The sequence below is a fragment of the Chelonoidis abingdonii genome, chromosome 2, assembly GCF_003597395.2.
Source record: "Chelonoidis abingdonii isolate Lonesome George chromosome 2, CheloAbing_2.0, whole genome shotgun sequence".
In the NCBI taxonomy this organism is placed as follows: Eukaryota; Metazoa; Chordata; order Testudines; family Testudinidae; genus Chelonoidis; species Chelonoidis abingdonii.
In genome coordinates this window covers 22,201,325-22,219,757 of record NC_133770.1, presented here as the reverse complement: position 1 = coordinate 22,219,757, position 18,433 = coordinate 22,201,325, and the positions used below count along the sequence as shown (strand labels likewise).

The following is an 18,433-nucleotide window of genomic DNA, read 5'->3' as shown; positions in this document are numbered from 1 at the left end:
GCCTTTCCAGGCCTTCAGCCTGGGGCTTTCCTAGGCCAGAGCTCCCCAGGCCTTTCCTCAATCCTGCTCCACTCTAGATTCCCTTCTTGGCACCTTGCAGCCAGACTCTTCTCCCTCTACAGGCAGAGAGAGACTGTGTGGGCCTCTGGCTCACAGCCTTTTATAGGGGCTAGCTGGGCCTGATTGGAGCATGGCTCCAGCTGGGCCTACTTTGCCCCAATCAGCCCAGGCTTCTTGCCCCAACCACAGCCCTCTCCTGGGCTGTTTCAAGCCCCGCAGGGCAGGAGTGGGTAATCACTCCGCTACAGGTATCTCTACAGAGTTTTCTCTTGTGGACTGTGGAGAAACACGCAGAACACATTGCTTTCAAGTCATCTTGATTCATGAGTTTATTTTCCTTGCATGGAACTGAACTTATCTTCAAAAAGGGGAGCAGCCAAAAAGAGACACAGTGATCTGATGTGTAAAAATGCAAATCTAATTTGATAAATGAAAGAAGGCAAGGGAGAGGTGGGTACATAACTGTATCCCCTCAAGGTTTAATAAACATGTCAAGCTATGTGAAATAAATACATCATTAGTAATTGCACAGCCATTCAATAAAGCAGTGCATGGTTACCATGCTTGTCCTTGAATTATGGCTTGAATTGGATAGGGGAGTAGTAGTTGTATCCTCCCAGTCTCTGCCTGCTGACTAAGTGCCATGCTCTCCATACCAAAATGAAATGTCACTCATACCATATTGTGCAGATCTTCATAATATGATTTTCCCTTATTTGTGTGTGTGTGTGTGTGTGTGTGTGTGTGTGTGTGTGTGTGTCAATCGGCAATGTCAACAATCTTGACATTTAAATTGTCATAATTAGGCTTGATTTTAACACCACATTGAAATGACTAGGAACAGTTCTTTCCTCTCTTAGGATGTCTACATTTAAACTGCTACAGTGGCACAGCTACAGCGCTACATCTGCACTGTTGTAGCAGTATAGACAATCCCTCACATTGGTATAGGTAGTCCACCAGCTGAAGAAGTGGTAGTTAAGTTGAAGGAAGAATTCTGTTGATCTGGTGCTGTCTACAATGGAGGTTAGGTTGGCTTACTTGTGTCTCTCAGGGTGTGGATTTTTCACACCGCTGAGAGATGTAGCTATGTTGATGTAAGTTTACCAGTCCTTTGAGTTATTGTTTCAAGCTACTTGCAAAGATTCTTTATAACTCAACACATATTTTGAAGGCTGTCTTTGCAACCCTACAGACTTTTTGCAACACCTTTCAGTCTTCCAAGTTCTGATTTGTTGAGCCATACAATCCAGCCATGACTTCGCCCCGTTTGACCCTTGTCTTATGTGAAACATTAAAGATCATCAGACATTTTCCATCAAAACATTTTAAACAAAAAGTTGGTTTTTTGACTTAATTTACATTTTCATGGAAAATATCCATTTGTATGGATATTTTTTGTTTTAATTGAAAAACTGCAAATCCAATCTCAAAACATGCCTTGATTTTAAATTTTTGGTTTTTCAATGAAAACACCCACAAGAAGTTTAAATGTAAACATTTTCATGTAATCAAAACTTTTTTGTGGTGGGGGGGAATCATTTTGTGATTAACACTATCAGATATGCTAGTCTACATTTGAAATGTAGAAGTTAAAAATAAACCATTGTTAAGTGAATTAAACTTACAAAATCTAACAAGTAAAATATGTCTGATTCTGCAATGGTTTGGATTTTAAGTTTTTAATTTTTAAAGAATTTTCTTCTTGGTGCTAAATTTTTCTTTGTCTTTAAAATTGTCAGGTTTTATTAAAATCCTGAAAAATACATTTACCATTTATTTTCTGTGCTGCTACTTTATTCCCATTCTTCAAATACCCAAACTGTAGCTGCTGCAATGTATTTTAAAATATTACCTATTACTTGGATGATCAGCTTGTTGTTGTTGCTTCTAATGAACAGAAGTTGGATTTAACCTATGACCATATGTGTTGTATACACTGAAATCCATTCATTCTTAAAATTTTGTCCATCAGTCCCTACTAAAGAAGTACAGTATTTCTAGTTGAAGCACATATGTGGTCACTTCCCTAGTCATTAAAATAAGGTCTAGGATTGCCACCTTCCACAAAAAAAAGGGTTTGGATGGACTAGTCATTTTGAATATGCACTTAAAACAATTACCATTCTCTTGTAAGAATACCTGAAACATGAGAATTTTTAAGTGATTAACCAAAGTTGTTTTATTAAAAGTTAATGACCAAGGAGATACTTTAAAATTTTCTAATTTTTTTAAAGTTGCCACTCTAGATGATTGTGTTACTCTGCAATGATTCTTTCATTTACAGCTTTATTTTTATCTTTATTTGGAAACCAATTCTGCAACTCTTATGCAAGTAATTCATACAGAGTGAAAGTCATCTTTATGCAGAGAAAACTCACCAGTTCTATTCACCACTTATGAGACTAACATGACACACAGTCCTGGCGTGGGCTTTCTGCATATGGTGAATTTTACCCACAAGTAGCCCCAAAGATATCAAATTAGTACACTTTTCATCTAAGGGTTGCAGGACTTGGCCCTTAATTTGTAACTGATGAAAAAGATGGTTTTACTCACCTGTGAGAACTGTCTTAAGATTGAAGCATACATCAGAACCATGTTAAAAGATTGTTAAACTGAGCTGTGTTAATCCATGTGCATGTAGTTTATAAAATTTCTAGTTAGTGCATAGAAAATGATACTCTATCCTCATTTGTCAGCATAGCTTTCATAGCAGAGTCAGTAGTGAAATCTCATATAACGAAGATTTCATTCCATTTATGCAATGCATTCCATTTAAAGCTTCTTGGTCTACTGGAAATATTATACAATAATAAACAATTGAAATGAAACTGCACGAGCCAAATGACCAAAGAATATCTTATTTTGCATTATTATTTATTTTATTTGTATTGCAGTAGCATATAACAAAGAAACAGTCCCTGCATGAAAGAGCTTATATCTCTTTGCTCTTTTATTGCATACATAATTTGCAAATTTCAGGAATTTGTAATTGGTCTTCCAGTCATTCTATAGCTTCAGCAGCTCTACTACTAGGCTACTGCCTTCTGAGTGTCATTGACTGTATCTTCTATAAGCAGGAGTGCCACACTGCCAACTTGAAAGAAGCACAAGGGCCCGTAATGGGGGGGGTTTACCCCATACAGGTTGCAAAAGGGTTAAGATGGCCCTGAGAGGCCAATTAACCAGCCTTGGTGCACCTGGAAAGTAAGCCAGGACTAATTAGAAGTAAAATGCACGAGGGGGAGGACAGGGTTTGTCTCTATAGAAAGCTGGATGAGCCCAGTTGTGGGGAGGAAACCCAGAGAAGAGAAGGTAGGAAGTGCTGTTTCACTGGGAAGCAGCCTAAGAAGAAGGCTGTGAGGGAGAAAGGGGGAGGAAAAGGATCAGACAGGCTTTTCCAGGGAAAGCTGAAAGTCTTGCTGTGATGGGGCTCTGATGACCTGAAGCCTGCCTGGAACCCTGAGTAATAGGAGGAGCGTGCCAGCTCCTGGATCAGGGGATTGATTGAAGCGGGGAGGGGGGGGAGGAGGAGGAGGAAGATAAGTAAACCTTCAGCACAAATGTTGCTTAGGTCACTCCTGCAGCTGGAGTAGACCAAAAGGATAGTAGGGGAAATTGAGGCACAGCTGCTTCAATGAGACATCTAGCTACAAGGGGGGGCATGTTGTGATGACAACTTTGTCACAGGTGAGGGCTTGTTTGGGATCCACCGAGAACCCATCTGAAAAAGAAGAAATAACAGAACAGCTGCAGAATGGAGGACGTAGTCTGGATGTTGGCAGCACATCAGAATCAGACCCAGGCTGCCTGTAGCAAAAGCAGCAGGCAACCCAGCAGCTACAGCAGGAGCATTTCCCGCAATGCCTGGGGAAAATTGACCTGTGGGAGTTGAGTGCCTCCTGGTGAAGGAGACCTCAGCATGCCAGTTTCAGGGTTGGTGAAGCTGGGGTCAGACAATAACCTGGAGGCATTTTATGTATATTTGAATGGATGGCTAGGGCAACAGATGGGCAAAATCATCCTGGGTGTTCCAGGTAGCACCTGTTTCTGTCAGGAGAGGCCCAAGCAGAATATATCCCCTAGTCACATTCCCTAGCTAAAGAAGTCATTTTAGATCAGTTGGAGCTGACATCTGAAGCCTATCAACACCACTGTAGAATGGAACCATTCCCAAACAGAACACAGCCCAGGGTGATGACTCGGTGACTCTGAGACCTGACATTGTGCAGGCTATTCACAAAGATGTACTCTGTAGGGGGAATTATGGATCAAATTTTCATAGAACAATTTCTGCAGGTTCTGCTAGTTGGAGCCCAAAGCTGAGTCTGGCCATTTTGGACATTGTCTGCCAGAATGGGAAGAAAAGAGGCCCATTTGGAGACAGACAGAATCATAGAATATCAGTGTTGGAAGGGACCTCAGGAGGTCATCTAGTCAGACCCCCTGCTCAAAGCAGGACCAATCCCCACTAAATCATCCCAGCCAGGGCTTTATCAAGCCAGACCTTAAAAACCTCTAAGGAAGGAGATTCATCACCTCCCTAGGTAACCCATTCCAGTGCTTCACCACCCTCCTAGTGAAAAAGTTTTTCCTAATATCCAATGTAAACCTCCTCCATTGCAACTTGAGACCATTACTCCTTGTTCTGTCATCTGCCACCACTGAGATCAGCCTAGTTCCTTCCTCTTTGAAACCCCCTTTCAGGTAGTTGAAAGCAGCTATCAAATTCCCCCTTCATTCTTCTCTTCTGCACACTAAATAATCCCAGTTCCCACAGCCTCTCCTCATAAGTCTCGTGCTCCAGCCCCCTACTTTTTGTTGCCCTCCACTGGACTCTTTCCACATCCTTCTTGTCGTGTGGGGTCCAAAACTGGACACAGTACTCCAGATGAGGCCTCACCAATGCCAAATAGAGGGGAATGATCACATCCCTCTGTCTGCTGGCAGTGCTCCTACTTATACACCCCAAAATGCTGTTAGCCTTTTTGGCAACATACCAATAGTACCAAGGAAGCTGAGTGCTGGGCCAGAGTAGAAACATCACCCCAAGAAGGCAGGAAGAGGTAAGATCCCAGTCTCCAGAGGCTGAGGAATCCCCACTGGGAAGAAGAATCCTGGACAGCCCTAAATTTTGGGGCTCAGATGAGCCATTGACCTCCAGCCCAGTTGCTCCCTCCAGGGGAAGCATCATGGAAAGTAGCCAGGGAAGCCTCATTTTGTGTTTCAGCTGTGGGCGATTGTGGTTTGAGAGGCTCCTTAAATCAGGGCTGAACACCACCACCCTTCATGGGATCCATCTAACTGAGGCAACACCTGAACTGAAGGGCATGGGGGACTCAGGCTGCAGGCAAACTCTTACCAAGGGAAATAGACTTCCATCTGGTATTATAGACCGACACCTCCCATTCCACATATCTTGTGTACACGGAGGCACCTGAGTCTGCCCATCAAATATGGTGGAGTTAAAGGTACAAGGCCAGTGTAGCTAAGTGAGAGTCAGAGGGTGCCATTGCATGCATCCGACAAAGTGGGTATTCACCCACAAAAGCTCATGCTCCAAAATGTCTGTTAGCCTATAAGGTGCCACAGGATTTTTTGCTGCTTTTACAGATCCAGACTAACACAGCTACCCCTCTGATACTAGTCAGAGGGTGAGGAGTTTTCTGTGGCCTGTGATCCAGGGCAGAGACTGGCAAGGTTTCTGGCCTTGATGGGGTAGGGCAGGGGTTGGCAACCTATGGCACGCGAGCTAATTTTTAATGGCACACGGCTGCCTGCTGGGACTCCGCGTGTCATTAAAAATCCTGCCAACGTGGCAAGCCACGGGGTCTGCGGTCCTGCACCGGAGCACTGGCCTAGTGCAGCAAGCCGCCGGCCTCTCTCCCGCCTTCTCCCAGAGCCCTGCTGCCGCCTGCGCAGAGCTCTGGGGGGCTGGGGCTGCATGCTCCCGCGGGGCAGCATTTGGCTCCGTGGGGAGGGAAAGATGCTCCCCGCTCACCCGGAGCCCTGCTGCCGCGCGCACAGCGCTCTGAGGGGCAGGGCGGGGCAGAGCGGAGCGGGGCAGAGCAGAGCAGGGCTGCGCGCAGGGGGGTGGCGGCGGCAGGGCTCCGGATGAGCGAGAAGCCTCATGGTAAGGGGGCTGGCTCTGGGACTGGGGGTGGGTAAGGGGGTGGGGCAGTCAATGGACAGAGCAAGGGTGGGTTGGATGGGGGGGTGGTATACTGGGGGGATGTTAGGGGTGGGGGTCGCTGGAGGGGCAGTCAGGGAAGCATGGGGGGTTGGATGGGCATATGATCCCAGGTCTGTTTTGGGGGTGAAGGGCAGGGCAGTCAGAGACAGGGAGCAAAGAGGTCCTGGGGACAGCTTAAGGGTTGGGGGGTGTCTCTGGGTGGGGGCAGGGACAAGGAGCATGGGAGTGGGTGAGGTCAGGAGTTCTGGGGGACTGCCAGAAGTAGGGGTGTGTAAGGGGTTGGGTGCAGTTAGGGAGCAGGGTGGGGTTTGTAGGTCAGCAGTTCTGGGATCCGTCAGGGGGTGGAGGAGATAATTAGGCATGGAAGTCCAGGGGCGTCTGGTGTGGGGGGTGGATAAGGGTTGGGGCATGTCAGGGACAGGTAGGGGGGTAGTCCCTAGGGAGCAGTCAGGAGATAAGGGCAGGGAGGCTAGGATAGGGGTGGGTCCGCGCAGGGGTAGTCGGACAAAGGAGCAGGGGGGTTTATGGGGGGTTCTGGTGGGATGCATCACCCAGACCTCTGAGCCCTGAGTCCTCCGATCTCTCTTCTCTCTCTCTCTCTCACACAGACCGCCCCTACCCTACACCTGCACCCCGACATCCCATGCACCCTGCACATCCCCACCCTCACACTGAGCACCAACGGAAGCCCCTGCCACCCTCAACTCACATTCCCACCTCCATCCCTCACACCACATGGGAGCTGCCTAGGTAAGTGCCGCCACACCCAACCCTCCTGCCCAACCCTGAGCCCCTCTTCATTTTAATCTGGCCAGACCCTTCATCCCAGCCCTGTGCTCAGTGCACTCCCTCCCTCAGCTCAGTGCAGAGAGAGGAAGAGAATGGGCCAGAACCAGGGAGAAGATAGGTACCACACTGTATGTGGGCAGGCCGGGACCCAGACTGGCACTGGGCTGAGCGGGTCCGGCAGCCAGGATCCCGGCTGGCAGGAGCTGGAGAATGGAACCCTGAGCAGCAGTGAGCTGAGCCACTCAGCCTGCGCTGGTCTGGGGTCCCAGCCACCAGCCCACACAGCCCAGGTGTTGGCCTAGGTGAACAGAACCCAAGACCAGCAGCGGCTGAGCGGGCGCGCAAGCATAAGATCAACATTTTAATTTAATTTTAAATGAAGCTTCTTAAACATTTTGAAAACCTTGTTTATTTTACAATACAACACTAGTTTAGTTATATAATATATAGACTTGTAGAGAGAGACCTTCTAAAAAACATTACAATGTATTACCGGCACGCGAAACCTTAAATTAGAGTGAATAAATGAAGACTCGGCACACCACTTCTGAAAGGTTGCCGATCCCTGGGGTAGGGGATGGTACCTGAGCCAGTAAGGGAGAAACCTGCTCAGGTACTGCAGCTACAGTCAGGGATGCTTAGCCCTTATGGGAACATATAAGAGGATTGGAAGGACTTGTTAGATCACTTGGAAACTCGGAGACATCTTCACAGCCTGGAGGAACAACTGGAGGAAGCTAAGCAGGACTTGGCAGAAGTATATGCTTCCTGGCAGAAAATTATAATGCAGGCAGCAAAGTTAGAGCAGAACCTCATCTAGACAAAGGTGAAATTTGGAGAATAAAAAGCAACACTAGCGTTTGGGCAGGAACTGGCTACACTTCAGGAGGCAAGAAATTCTGGGAAACAAGGGCCCGAAGTATTGTGCTCTGGAGTTGTGGTTTCTGAAGTTTCTGAGGTCATCCATTGGCCACAGTGTAAAATTCTGTGATCTGGGTTTTGTCATCCCTCTTCTACTTTTATTTATGAAGAAATACAAGTAAATGCCTGATGGCCCAACACAGTGTTTTAAAAAAATGGAAAAAATATGGTAATCTTAAAGTCCCAGTCAGTGAGTCTTAGTGAATATCTCTTATATATGGTAAGCACTGGAGATACAGTCACAATTGCCAGTTGTGGTGGTGATGACGGTACTAGATTGCATTGTCTGTTTGATTTAGTGCATTTGACTTCTATGTTTTCAAACAATGACCTTAAAGAAATATTATACCCCAGAGTAACTTTGAAATGGTTTGTTTAAATTAACTTTCATTTGGATTTATGCTTAATGAAATCTTCAGAGATTCAGACGGCTCCTCTGTAATGAAATGCTGTATCTTTGAACCAATGAAGAGTGTAGCCAAACTGTAAGGATTCCTCTCTAAATGAGTGGGCTTGTATAATGTTACACTTGGGTGGCACAAGCAGAGTGCTAGATGATTAGTTTATGGTCTAGATCATTGTATTTTTATTACACTCATAAAAACTGTGTTTCTCCTCATTTTCGTAATGGCTTCAATGAGCTTCTATACCTTCTAAAGGCACATTAAATCGTTATGTGATGAAAGTACTGATTTAGTGAGGATAGTTTTAAAGCCTGTATACCTTAAAGTAAGAATTCTTATCTTAGTCTGATTTTGAACTGAAGAAGTCTGAAGGGTATGTGGACCTGGGTGAAAATGGCATTATCTTCCCTAATATACGTACGGTGGCCAGTTATAGGATAAAACCAGTAAAAATCCACCAAAGAAATAGAATTTATTAAAATTATTCTCTATCAATTTAACCCAAGTTTACCATTTTTGCAGTGCTGAAAATTGGTGGCAGAAGGGACTGGTGGATTCTAAAGATCTTGTTAGGAATCTTGGTTCACTCAGAGATGACCAGTCTTTTTTTGGGGGGTGGAGGGCAGCGGGAGAAGAGGGGAAAAATGTTTTTACTCCAAGAAAAAAATAGCCATAATTTGCTTATCTGTGCCCCCCCCATCAAAATCACAAAAAAGCCTCAAACTTTAGAAATCCATAATATATTTCCTAAGTTTTGGTATAAAAGGATGCTTTAAGGATGTTAACTATTGTATTGCATAAGGAAACAAATTTATTTTTAAGGAAAATGTGCAAGATAGATTTAAAAGAGGAGACTTAATACTATTAAATAGAAAACCTTTTATATGCTTTAAAAAATTTAATTGACTGTATCATTTTTGTGCAGTTTCGATAAAGGCCCTTTGTTTTTACAAATTTACATCTCAATATAATTGCTTATAAATATTTCTGTGAAATAAACTTAACCCTTCACAAAAAGATCAGTTTTCTTTTCACTCGGTAATTTAATATGCTAATAAAAAGACAATGAAAGTTGTATGCAAGTATAACATCAATGTACACCATAATAATAATGTTTTTTCATGATTATGCTGCTCAATATTAATTCATAGCAGTGTTTTTGTTCACTCATGAGCTGTGTTTCGAATGCAGATATGCCAGACAATCTTTGTTTGTTTTCTTGTTTGTGTGAAAACATCCACAAACTCTTTAGTTGAAGAGCCTTGGATTCCTATTTTCCACTCTGTGGCTATTTTAAATTATTAAACAGTCATGCTGTTAGCTGGTTCGTTGTTCACTTGTACTCCTGCTGTCTTGTTTGGGGAGTGGATAGGCTGCAGGATGGGTTGCACTGTTTCATTTTATATCCTACATAAAATTTAAATTAAAAATGTACACGTCTGCACACACATTTTAACACACTGTTTTTGAAAGGAACTTTTATCCACCTGAAATAGTTCTCAAGGAAAGTTTTTTGTTGCCCCTAAGATTGGTTGGATGCAACTTTTATGACTATTTCATTAAGGTACTTGTTCAGCAGCTTTTTGTACATAACAAACAGCAAAAAGAAACAAATCTCAGCATACAAACAGATTTCAGTGTGTTACCTTTGCAAGTCAATATATTGTTAATTACATGTGTCCATGCTGTTTTAGTGTAAAACATCAGACACTAAACAGTTGTGGGGTTTTTTAAGCATTTCCTTTATGGATCTGAAAGTGTGAAAGAAAAACAGCTGAAAACAGTCCTAGGGATGGGAAGCTTTGTGGGGTTTTCTTTTTTGTTGTTGTTGTTTGTTGTTTAAGGGCATGGATTGAATTCATTGGAAATTCTTTAATATTTCAGGGAAGGATGCAAAATATGGTGCCAGTTTATTCAGGGATTTGAAAGCAGCTGCAGAGTAAACGTGTCTAATGAAAATGAAATAAATTTCCTGTGAATGGAATAAATTTTGATTGTGTGTCTGAGTGCAGTAATTATACATGTCACGCAATAATTAGGCAGTCACAGTGTGGCCACGATGTCTGTCTTTGTCTGCAGATGGTCTGGGAGAATGGCTGTGTGGTTATTGTCATGCTGACACCCCTTACTGAAAATGGAGTCAAGCAGTGCTACCACTATTGGCCAGATGAAGGGTCAAACCTCTACCACATCTATGAGGTACTTAAACAAAATATCTGGTTGTAAACTTGACAGTAAGTGTGTGGATTGATTTCATACAGAGCAAAATATTGTTTAATCTGATCTGACCTGTAAATTGAGTTGAGGTTTCCCATATTATGCTAGTGTAGTGGTACTTCTGAGTTGTTTTATGTTCACAGAAAAAACTATATGCATATCTCGATAACAATATAGTTTTACATAGAAGAAAATGTAGTAAATGCTGGGTCAAATATACTGATAGGATAAAGGATGGAGAATCTCCTGCTCATTGATTTGTGATTAGTATATGAAAGTATGTAATAACTGACTATTTATATTTTTAAGGAAAATAGTACGTTTTTAAATAATGAATTGTGCCTTAGGAGAGCTATATATGGGTTTATAGAGAGAGCCTGTGTGTGTGTGTGTGTGTGTATATATTCTTCTGTAATTAAAGCTATTTACTTTTTAGCTTCAGCCTCAGTTGTGTGAAAAAATATTTACATTCTTTCTGCTTGATATATTTGGCCCAGTATATCAATCATATCACATTGTTGCTATATACCATGACTTTTGGGTGTCCATTATTTTTCCTAGTCTTCTGGTTTAGTGAATGAAGACAATGATACTATAATGGGCACAGTATAAAGAATAAATCATTCTGAGGAATAATAGTTGAACCCCCGAGTTGTGCACTTTTTCCCCCAAAATATTACATTGTAAAAATGATCCCGCTCTTCATATTATGTGTAGGCTTCTGCAGAAGCCTAAATTGGCTGGAAGTTCTCAAGTGAAAAAAAGACTCATTTATTTATTTTTTTAAAGAGAACTACTCAAATTATCCTAGACAATTTTCTGGAGGGCAAGACATTGTGGGTGTCTCCAAGTGAAGAATGAAAGGGTAGATCTAAGGCATATTATCAAGCAGCGTCTTTCCCATATATGTATATGACCCATCATAATCAGTCAAAAATCTCAATTTCGAGATTTTTTGACTTGTGAGAAAACTATCTAGAAATGTTAAACGTAATTTAATGAAACAAAAAATTACTCCCCAACCCTGTAGCAAGAACAGCTACAATAGCTACTAAATAACAAACTGTTTCCATGGTATTGCCAATTCATAACCAAATCTTATGCTTGTTCTTATCATTCAAAAGGATTCCATGTTCTTTGAAAGACCAACTTTCAGCTTGAATTCTTGATTGCTGTTTTTTTCCTTTCTGCGTAATGTAGGTAAATCTGGTTTCTGAGCACATCTGGTGTGAGGATTTCCTAGTGAGGAGCTTCTACTTGAAAAACCTACAGACCAATGAGACTCGAACCGTGACACAATTCCATTTCCTTAGCTGGCATGATCAGAAAGTTCCTGCTTCCACAAGGTCACTTCTGGATTTTCGCAGGTACAACACAAAGCATAACAGTCTATTTAATACAAATTTGGGGATCTATTTGTATAGGAAACACTTTCTGTTATCTTCTATATCCATACTGGAGAGAAGTCCCCCAATTAATAACTCTATACCAAGTTTTTGAAGCCAGAGCAATATGTTTATATACAAATGTAGGCTCTCATTCTGCAATATGTATGCATAAACAGTGATGATTTTTTTTTTGGTAACAGGATAGAGGGAGAAGGGAGGCTGAGGTAATTTTCCATATTAACTGTTCCCTGGCTCTAAAGACTCACTCACTTATCCAAGGAATGAATGCATTTGTTTCCTCTACATTTTTTCCTGTGGTTTTGCTTTTCTCTGTTTCACAACTATTTACCTGGGTTTGCATCTTCAAGACCTTTTGTGTGACTACCCTCTGACCCTTGCTGCAGGAATCTCACAAATTAATCACTGTGCAGTGTGTACATGCTAAACTACCTTTACAGGCCAGTGAAGACAAGCCAGTGGGAGTTGCATGCCTTTAAGGACCACCAGGTCAGGCCCTTAGAGTTTATTTGGTTGAAAGAGTGTAGAAGTCTGGGGAGGGAGAGGCAAATTCTGACAAAGTATGATCTCTCAAGAATTTTAAAGGAAGTTGATATTGCCTTAAAATAAAGCGTCATACTAATATACAAAGACAAAATTTTAAACTTTTTCATCTTTCTAATTAAGTAGTGGATCCTTTGAATATTTACTGTTAATCTAAATTTCAAAATTAAAGCCAGGAATCACAAAGATTGATGTGAAATAATCTCATTCTGCTTGCAACCATGCTTAATGTGTCCAGTGTAGATGTTAATTTGTACTAGATACTGCACAGTGATAAATTTGTGGCCAATGAAGAGAGTCTCTGAAAAGTTTGAGCAATCAGTTCAAAATCCTGCAAGTTGCCAAATACAAGCATATAGTTTTCTCTTTACTGTAATATTAATCTATAGACTGCTAAGGTAATTTAAAGGTCTCAGTTAAATGCTCAAAAGCAAGGAATTTTAAGGCCAATTTCTTCCCTCCAATAAATGAAGACACTGGAAGCTATGCATGTGCACCTGAGGGAAGAAACTGGCCCTAAATCCAGCTGAAGTTGGTGGGAGTTTGCGTAATTGTCTACTGGCAAAATGTTACCCTTGAAATTAAGGGAAAAACTCCGTCCTTGAGCCATCACTGTGCTCCTATACGTTATATACGGTGGGTTACCTTACGTATTGTGGGTTTGATACTTTGATTTCAGCAGGAGCTGTATCTATGTGCATTTTGGCAGGGCAATGCTCTATATATGCTACAGTGTCTTCATGCAAAACTATAGGAGACGGGAGTAACAGGGAGCACTAGCATAAGAATAGAGTTGGAGCCGTAATTGAATTTTCCAAGGATTTTGCCCTGGCTTCTAGTCCAAACTCTTAATATGACTGTAATATGGTTTTTATAGCTTGATTTCCTTCTTTTTAATGGAACTGTGGAATAGAATAGTGCCTGTAGTGAACTATCCTGTAGTGGAAGTCCTGAATTGGTTCCATGCTTTGCAATATGCAAACTGCAATTCTGAATTTCCACTTTAACAATTTAATAAAATCAGTTCTATCATGGTGTAAAAGTCCACAACCCTGTTCAAACACAAAGTTTGCTATGGATTGCCATGAAAACATTAATGGATCCATACGGCCTGGTTGTCTAATGTTCTGAGCACCTTCATTTCTCATTTACTTCAGTAGGAATAGAAGTTACTCAGTTCAGGCCTATAGTGAGACACAATCCTAGTCTCAAAAAGTGTGCAGTCTTATAATTAAGTTGTGTGGGAGATGAATAACAACACTATGAAAGGGTCTCACTGTATTTTAAAAGAAACTAAAACTGGAAGAGGAAGGTAGTTCATTTGACATGCTTCCTGCTTGAGGTAGATGTCAGAATGAACATGTAAAGATTTAACTGAATTTCAGTGTTCATTTAATATGTATTCACAGCCTACCATAACTATTCCTTGAGTGTAGGTTTTGTATTATAGATCTGTAATATTGAATGCATAGTAAAATTCCTCTGAAAAGTAATCTTTGCATGCACAATAGCTGCTTTTTATGATTCTCTCAGTTTCTTGGCCATCTTACGTTGTTTTTTAATGACAAAAGGTAATGCGCTATTGCTGAGATAATTTATTTTAGAATTGGTTTTTAGAATAAATGCTTTACACTCAAAACCTGCTATTTAAAGTTTCACCTGTGGTGAATTATCACAACTGAGTTATAAAGCCCTCAAAATGGGTGTCAGACAGAATATCAACACCCCGTTATTTAAAGTGGTGCTAGCAAGTGCTACTCTCATTCCTTTAATATTCATGATTTTATGTGCATTGAATGTGTTTGTGTATATATATGGAGATGTGCGTATATTTATATATTCACATACATATATGAAGTTAAGCATATACATAACCAACCCTCTATTTTTATAATTCATCACCAAGAAAAATTGGATTCCCCAAATTACCTTGCCCAGAGTCTATGGAAATATGGATTCTATATAACTATTATTGAAGTAAATTTTGTAAGTCTCTTTGGAAACTGAAAGTTTACATTTCTCTTCCTATTGTGTATCAGTGTTTTACATGATGTTGCATGTAGCAGATGAATCCAACCTAGAGAAAAAAACTATCATATTTTAATATAGTTCTTTTAGATATAAATTGCTGAAACAAGATTATTTTATATATTAAGAAGTCTATACAAAATGCAATGGTTAAAAAGTGAGGCTGCGACAGAAACCATTGGTCAGTTTTAATGCTTCTGGAGTCCTAATTTCATTTTGAAGAATAGACCAATCGTAACTCTGGTCTAGCTTGTTAGTCATGCACTGATATGTGTAATTAAATATTTCTTGAGCCCAGAGGGAGAACATTTACACTTTAAAGAGAGACTGCTAAGCTAAAAGATAATTAGTATCACATGTGAGGGCTTTGCTTAAAATATATATATTATGCTATCACTTCTTCTTGCTGTGTGCAATGGCATTTACTAACACTGCTCACTTTAAAAATGGACAAATTCTTATTTTGCCAGCTAATTAGCGGTTGCCAGTGTCATTTTTGTGATGTTGCAGCTAGTAATATGAGCCCAGTTGCATAGTCACAAAAGTGATCATTGGAAACTGTGACTCTGCTGCAGGGACAATGTGGGAAACCCCTTTTCTGAGCCTCTAACGACCTTTGACCTTTGCTTGCTGATGGTTTGCATGATGATTTCTTTTTCACTCAATGAGCCAAGGGTTGGTTTGTATTACTAATCATTCTTTTCTAAGTTAATTCTTCCTGTATATTTTATATATATATATATATTTTTTCTTAAGCATTCAAGACCTTTGCTTACTGATGAATTTCAATTCATTCTGCTTAGAAATGGGATACTGGTGCATTTCTTAAATATTTTCTTAAAATTGTAGACTAAGCTAGGAATCAGCAGGACTGAACCTCTTTGTTTTAATGTGTTTTCTGAAATGTGTGATGATAAAAATGTTTGAAATTTTATCAATAAAAATGATAAACATAAGTTGTATTTTTCCCAATATGTGTTGAGAGTATACTTTCCTCTGTAGTTAATCACAACATGCTTAATATCCTGGAAATGTTACCATGCAATAAAGAAAGGAACCACACAAGTGCAAAAGAAATCACAAACACAGCTTGTTAGCGTTAAATGGAGAAAGTTACTCTGTTAAGGTGGGTGTGGGTGTAGAGGAGGGTAGAGAGTGACCAGCTGCATATTGGACATATCATCATTGTATTGAGTTATATAATAGACATTTGAAATCTAATTTACCCTGTAATACAGAAGTAATTAAATATCCAGTTTAATTTTGAGTTCATGGAGTTGGTTCCCAAATATGAAATTTCTCTGATGGTTATAAGCCTCCTGTATAAGTGACATTGAGAAATAATTAAAAGATGTATTTGTACAGAAAAATCTAACTCTTCAGTTAGAAAAATCTTTTAAAACTGGAGGGTAGTGATCAGGTTTTGTATGGTAATAAATTAGCTTGTTGTCAGTACCTGTAAAAATGCCCTAGTGAAAGTAGATAGTTTCTTAATTTCCGCTGTCGGGTTCTCTTTAGTGGTTTTACATGATTTCAGAGAATGTGACTTATTCTAGCACATTATCAGAACTTGTGTACTTATAGTAAGAATATGGATAAAACCACTATGTTGAGTAGTGAGAGGTTCTGTGGTTTACAAAAATAAGCCCATGCCTGGGAATGGAGAAATCCTGAGTTCTAGTCCCAGCTCTACTAATTATTTGCTCTGAAGCCTTGAGTATATAGTTCACCTCTCTGCCTCAGTTTGCTTCCCACTAAAATGGGGATTAATCATACTTATCAACCACACGCGTGTCTTGTGAAGATATAAATATTATGTGCTTTACAAGAATGAAGTATCATTATTACTATGTATGGTATGTGGTTAGACTTTTATATGACAAAAGGCCAGTTGTGAAAACTTTTATTTGGAACATCATTGTAACCTTGGTAGCCTGTTTAGGTCAAGTTGTGGGCATCTGAAAGACTGCCTTTCAAACATAGATCCTGAAGTATCTTTAGGCTATGCTGTAAACCATTTTTAAAGATATATGAATGTTTACCCAGCACAGATGTTACAGAATATAGATGAATAGACAAGAACTAAATGATTCAAGTGATTAGTGATGCTTTAAAATTTCTAATACTCATAGTTGCCAGATTCCAGCAGCACACTTTATTACATTTCTTAGCCATTAAGATGCTGTTAAATACTTACTCTTAACAGTTAGCATCTTGGTGCATCTAGACCTCCTTTGGAAGCTGTCTTATAAAGTAGTTTTATAGCAGACCTTATAGTAAGATCAAATGTCTAATCAAGGAGAAGGAAGGGTTCTGATTTCTTAGAGTGCTTTCCCATTTTATCCTTTGTTCTGTTTGTGTTTTTAATGTATGCATAGACACTTTACAATTTTAGATGAGTAATGTGTTTCACATGTAAAATCTAGAGCAGTAACATCTTTTAAAAAAAAAAAAAACTATTTAAATAGATTTTAGTTCTTTAGTGTCATGTATTCAAAATCCCATACTGAGTATCTTGGTTTGCTTCAACATTTTTAAATGTCTGCATTGATATGAGAATAGGTATGAGTCCCAATACATTAATACAACAGCATATCAGTTTAGTAGCCATTTTTGGGGCTTCAGACATATATTTTTCATATATTTCAGAAATCTAGACAATAAAACTACTTATAAATTTTATGTGTGTAAAACTCTTCTCTTGGGACCATAGCCACGTAGCTCCCTGTATTTTAATCATCCCTACCATAAATAATTAGATGTCTGAAAGAAGTTCTTTAGAGTAGTTATTCTTTGCTTTTTTGGAGATAATCTCTTTTTTGTACAAGACCACATTATTCTGACTGTAATACCTGCTTTCAATTTTGGCTTCACACAATGCAGTTAAAAATTTCTGTGAAAAAGTTCATGAACTCAAGGTTCACTTTGAAAATCAAAACATCTTGTGATACATAACCTGAGATTCTGCCTAACCTGCAAAGAGTTTGGGAAGAGAGTGTCTTTATTTGTTGGCCAACCAGCAAATACGAGTATCATGAAACAATATTTGAAATTTAAATGCATTTGTTGTAACAGGAAAATAGAAACAAACTTGAAGCAGAACTGTGTATGTAACTTTAGTTATTTGTTATAACATGAGCTAATCAAACTGCATATTTCTTTAAGAACAGGGTTGAATATTTGCTTTTTCTTACCATTTATGCTTTTGACAGTTGGCCTATGAAATTGTACATAATATATTTATTAATTTGTCTGTTTTATTGCAGAAAAGTAAACAAGTGCTACAGGGGTCGTTCTTGTCCAGTAATTGTTCACTGCAGGCAAGTACAATTATTAAAATAGCTTTAGAGAAGTTTTTGTGCTGTAAGAAATTAACATACATAAAACCAAATGGGCACATTAAAGGTTTAGATGTCTGACTACACAAATAAGATGATACCTCATGAACCAGGTCAAAGTATTTATTTAGTTTAGTTCTTATGCTAGTAAAGCAGATAATCTGATTTCATATAAATCTGCCCTTTAACATGATCTTAGATGTTAATTCACAAGTTACATCTGATTTCTGTATTTAAAAATCTTATTTAGAGCTTTTTTATTTCAGAAATATGCTTCAAAGTTATTGCAATGCCGTTTATTCCCAATTTAGACTGTGTTCTGCATTAATATTTAGATAGATGTTTTTATTTTTGTGTTTTTTTTTTAATAATCCTGATGAGAGGAAATGGGATGGGGAAAATTGCCTGCTTGTTGGACAGTAAGCTTAAACCTTCTAAACATAAATTCTCTTTAGGCCTGCCAGTATGGTGAATGTAAATGAGAGCAGTTTCATAGCTCACTACAAAACTTAAAGTAATAACGTAAATATT

At 39.7% G+C, this 18,433-nt stretch overlaps 1 protein-coding gene across 3 annotated transcripts in view; it reads left to right on the top strand.

Moving 5' to 3' along the window:
- The window catches only part of PTPRN2 (protein tyrosine phosphatase receptor type N2), a 1,143,575-nt gene that overhangs the window by 1,100,116 nt on the left and 25,026 nt on the right, over positions 1–18,433 (top strand). For all 3 annotated transcript variants that reach the window (XM_075062204.1, XM_075062202.1, XM_075062203.1), the window contains 3 exons: positions 10,450–10,569; positions 11,788–11,954; positions 17,831–17,884. In XM_075062204.1, the coding sequence (XP_074918305.1) occupies positions 10,450–10,569; positions 11,788–11,954; positions 17,831–17,884 (341 nt within the window). The remainder of the gene's footprint in view (positions 1–10,449; positions 10,570–11,787; positions 11,955–17,830; positions 17,885–18,433) is intronic.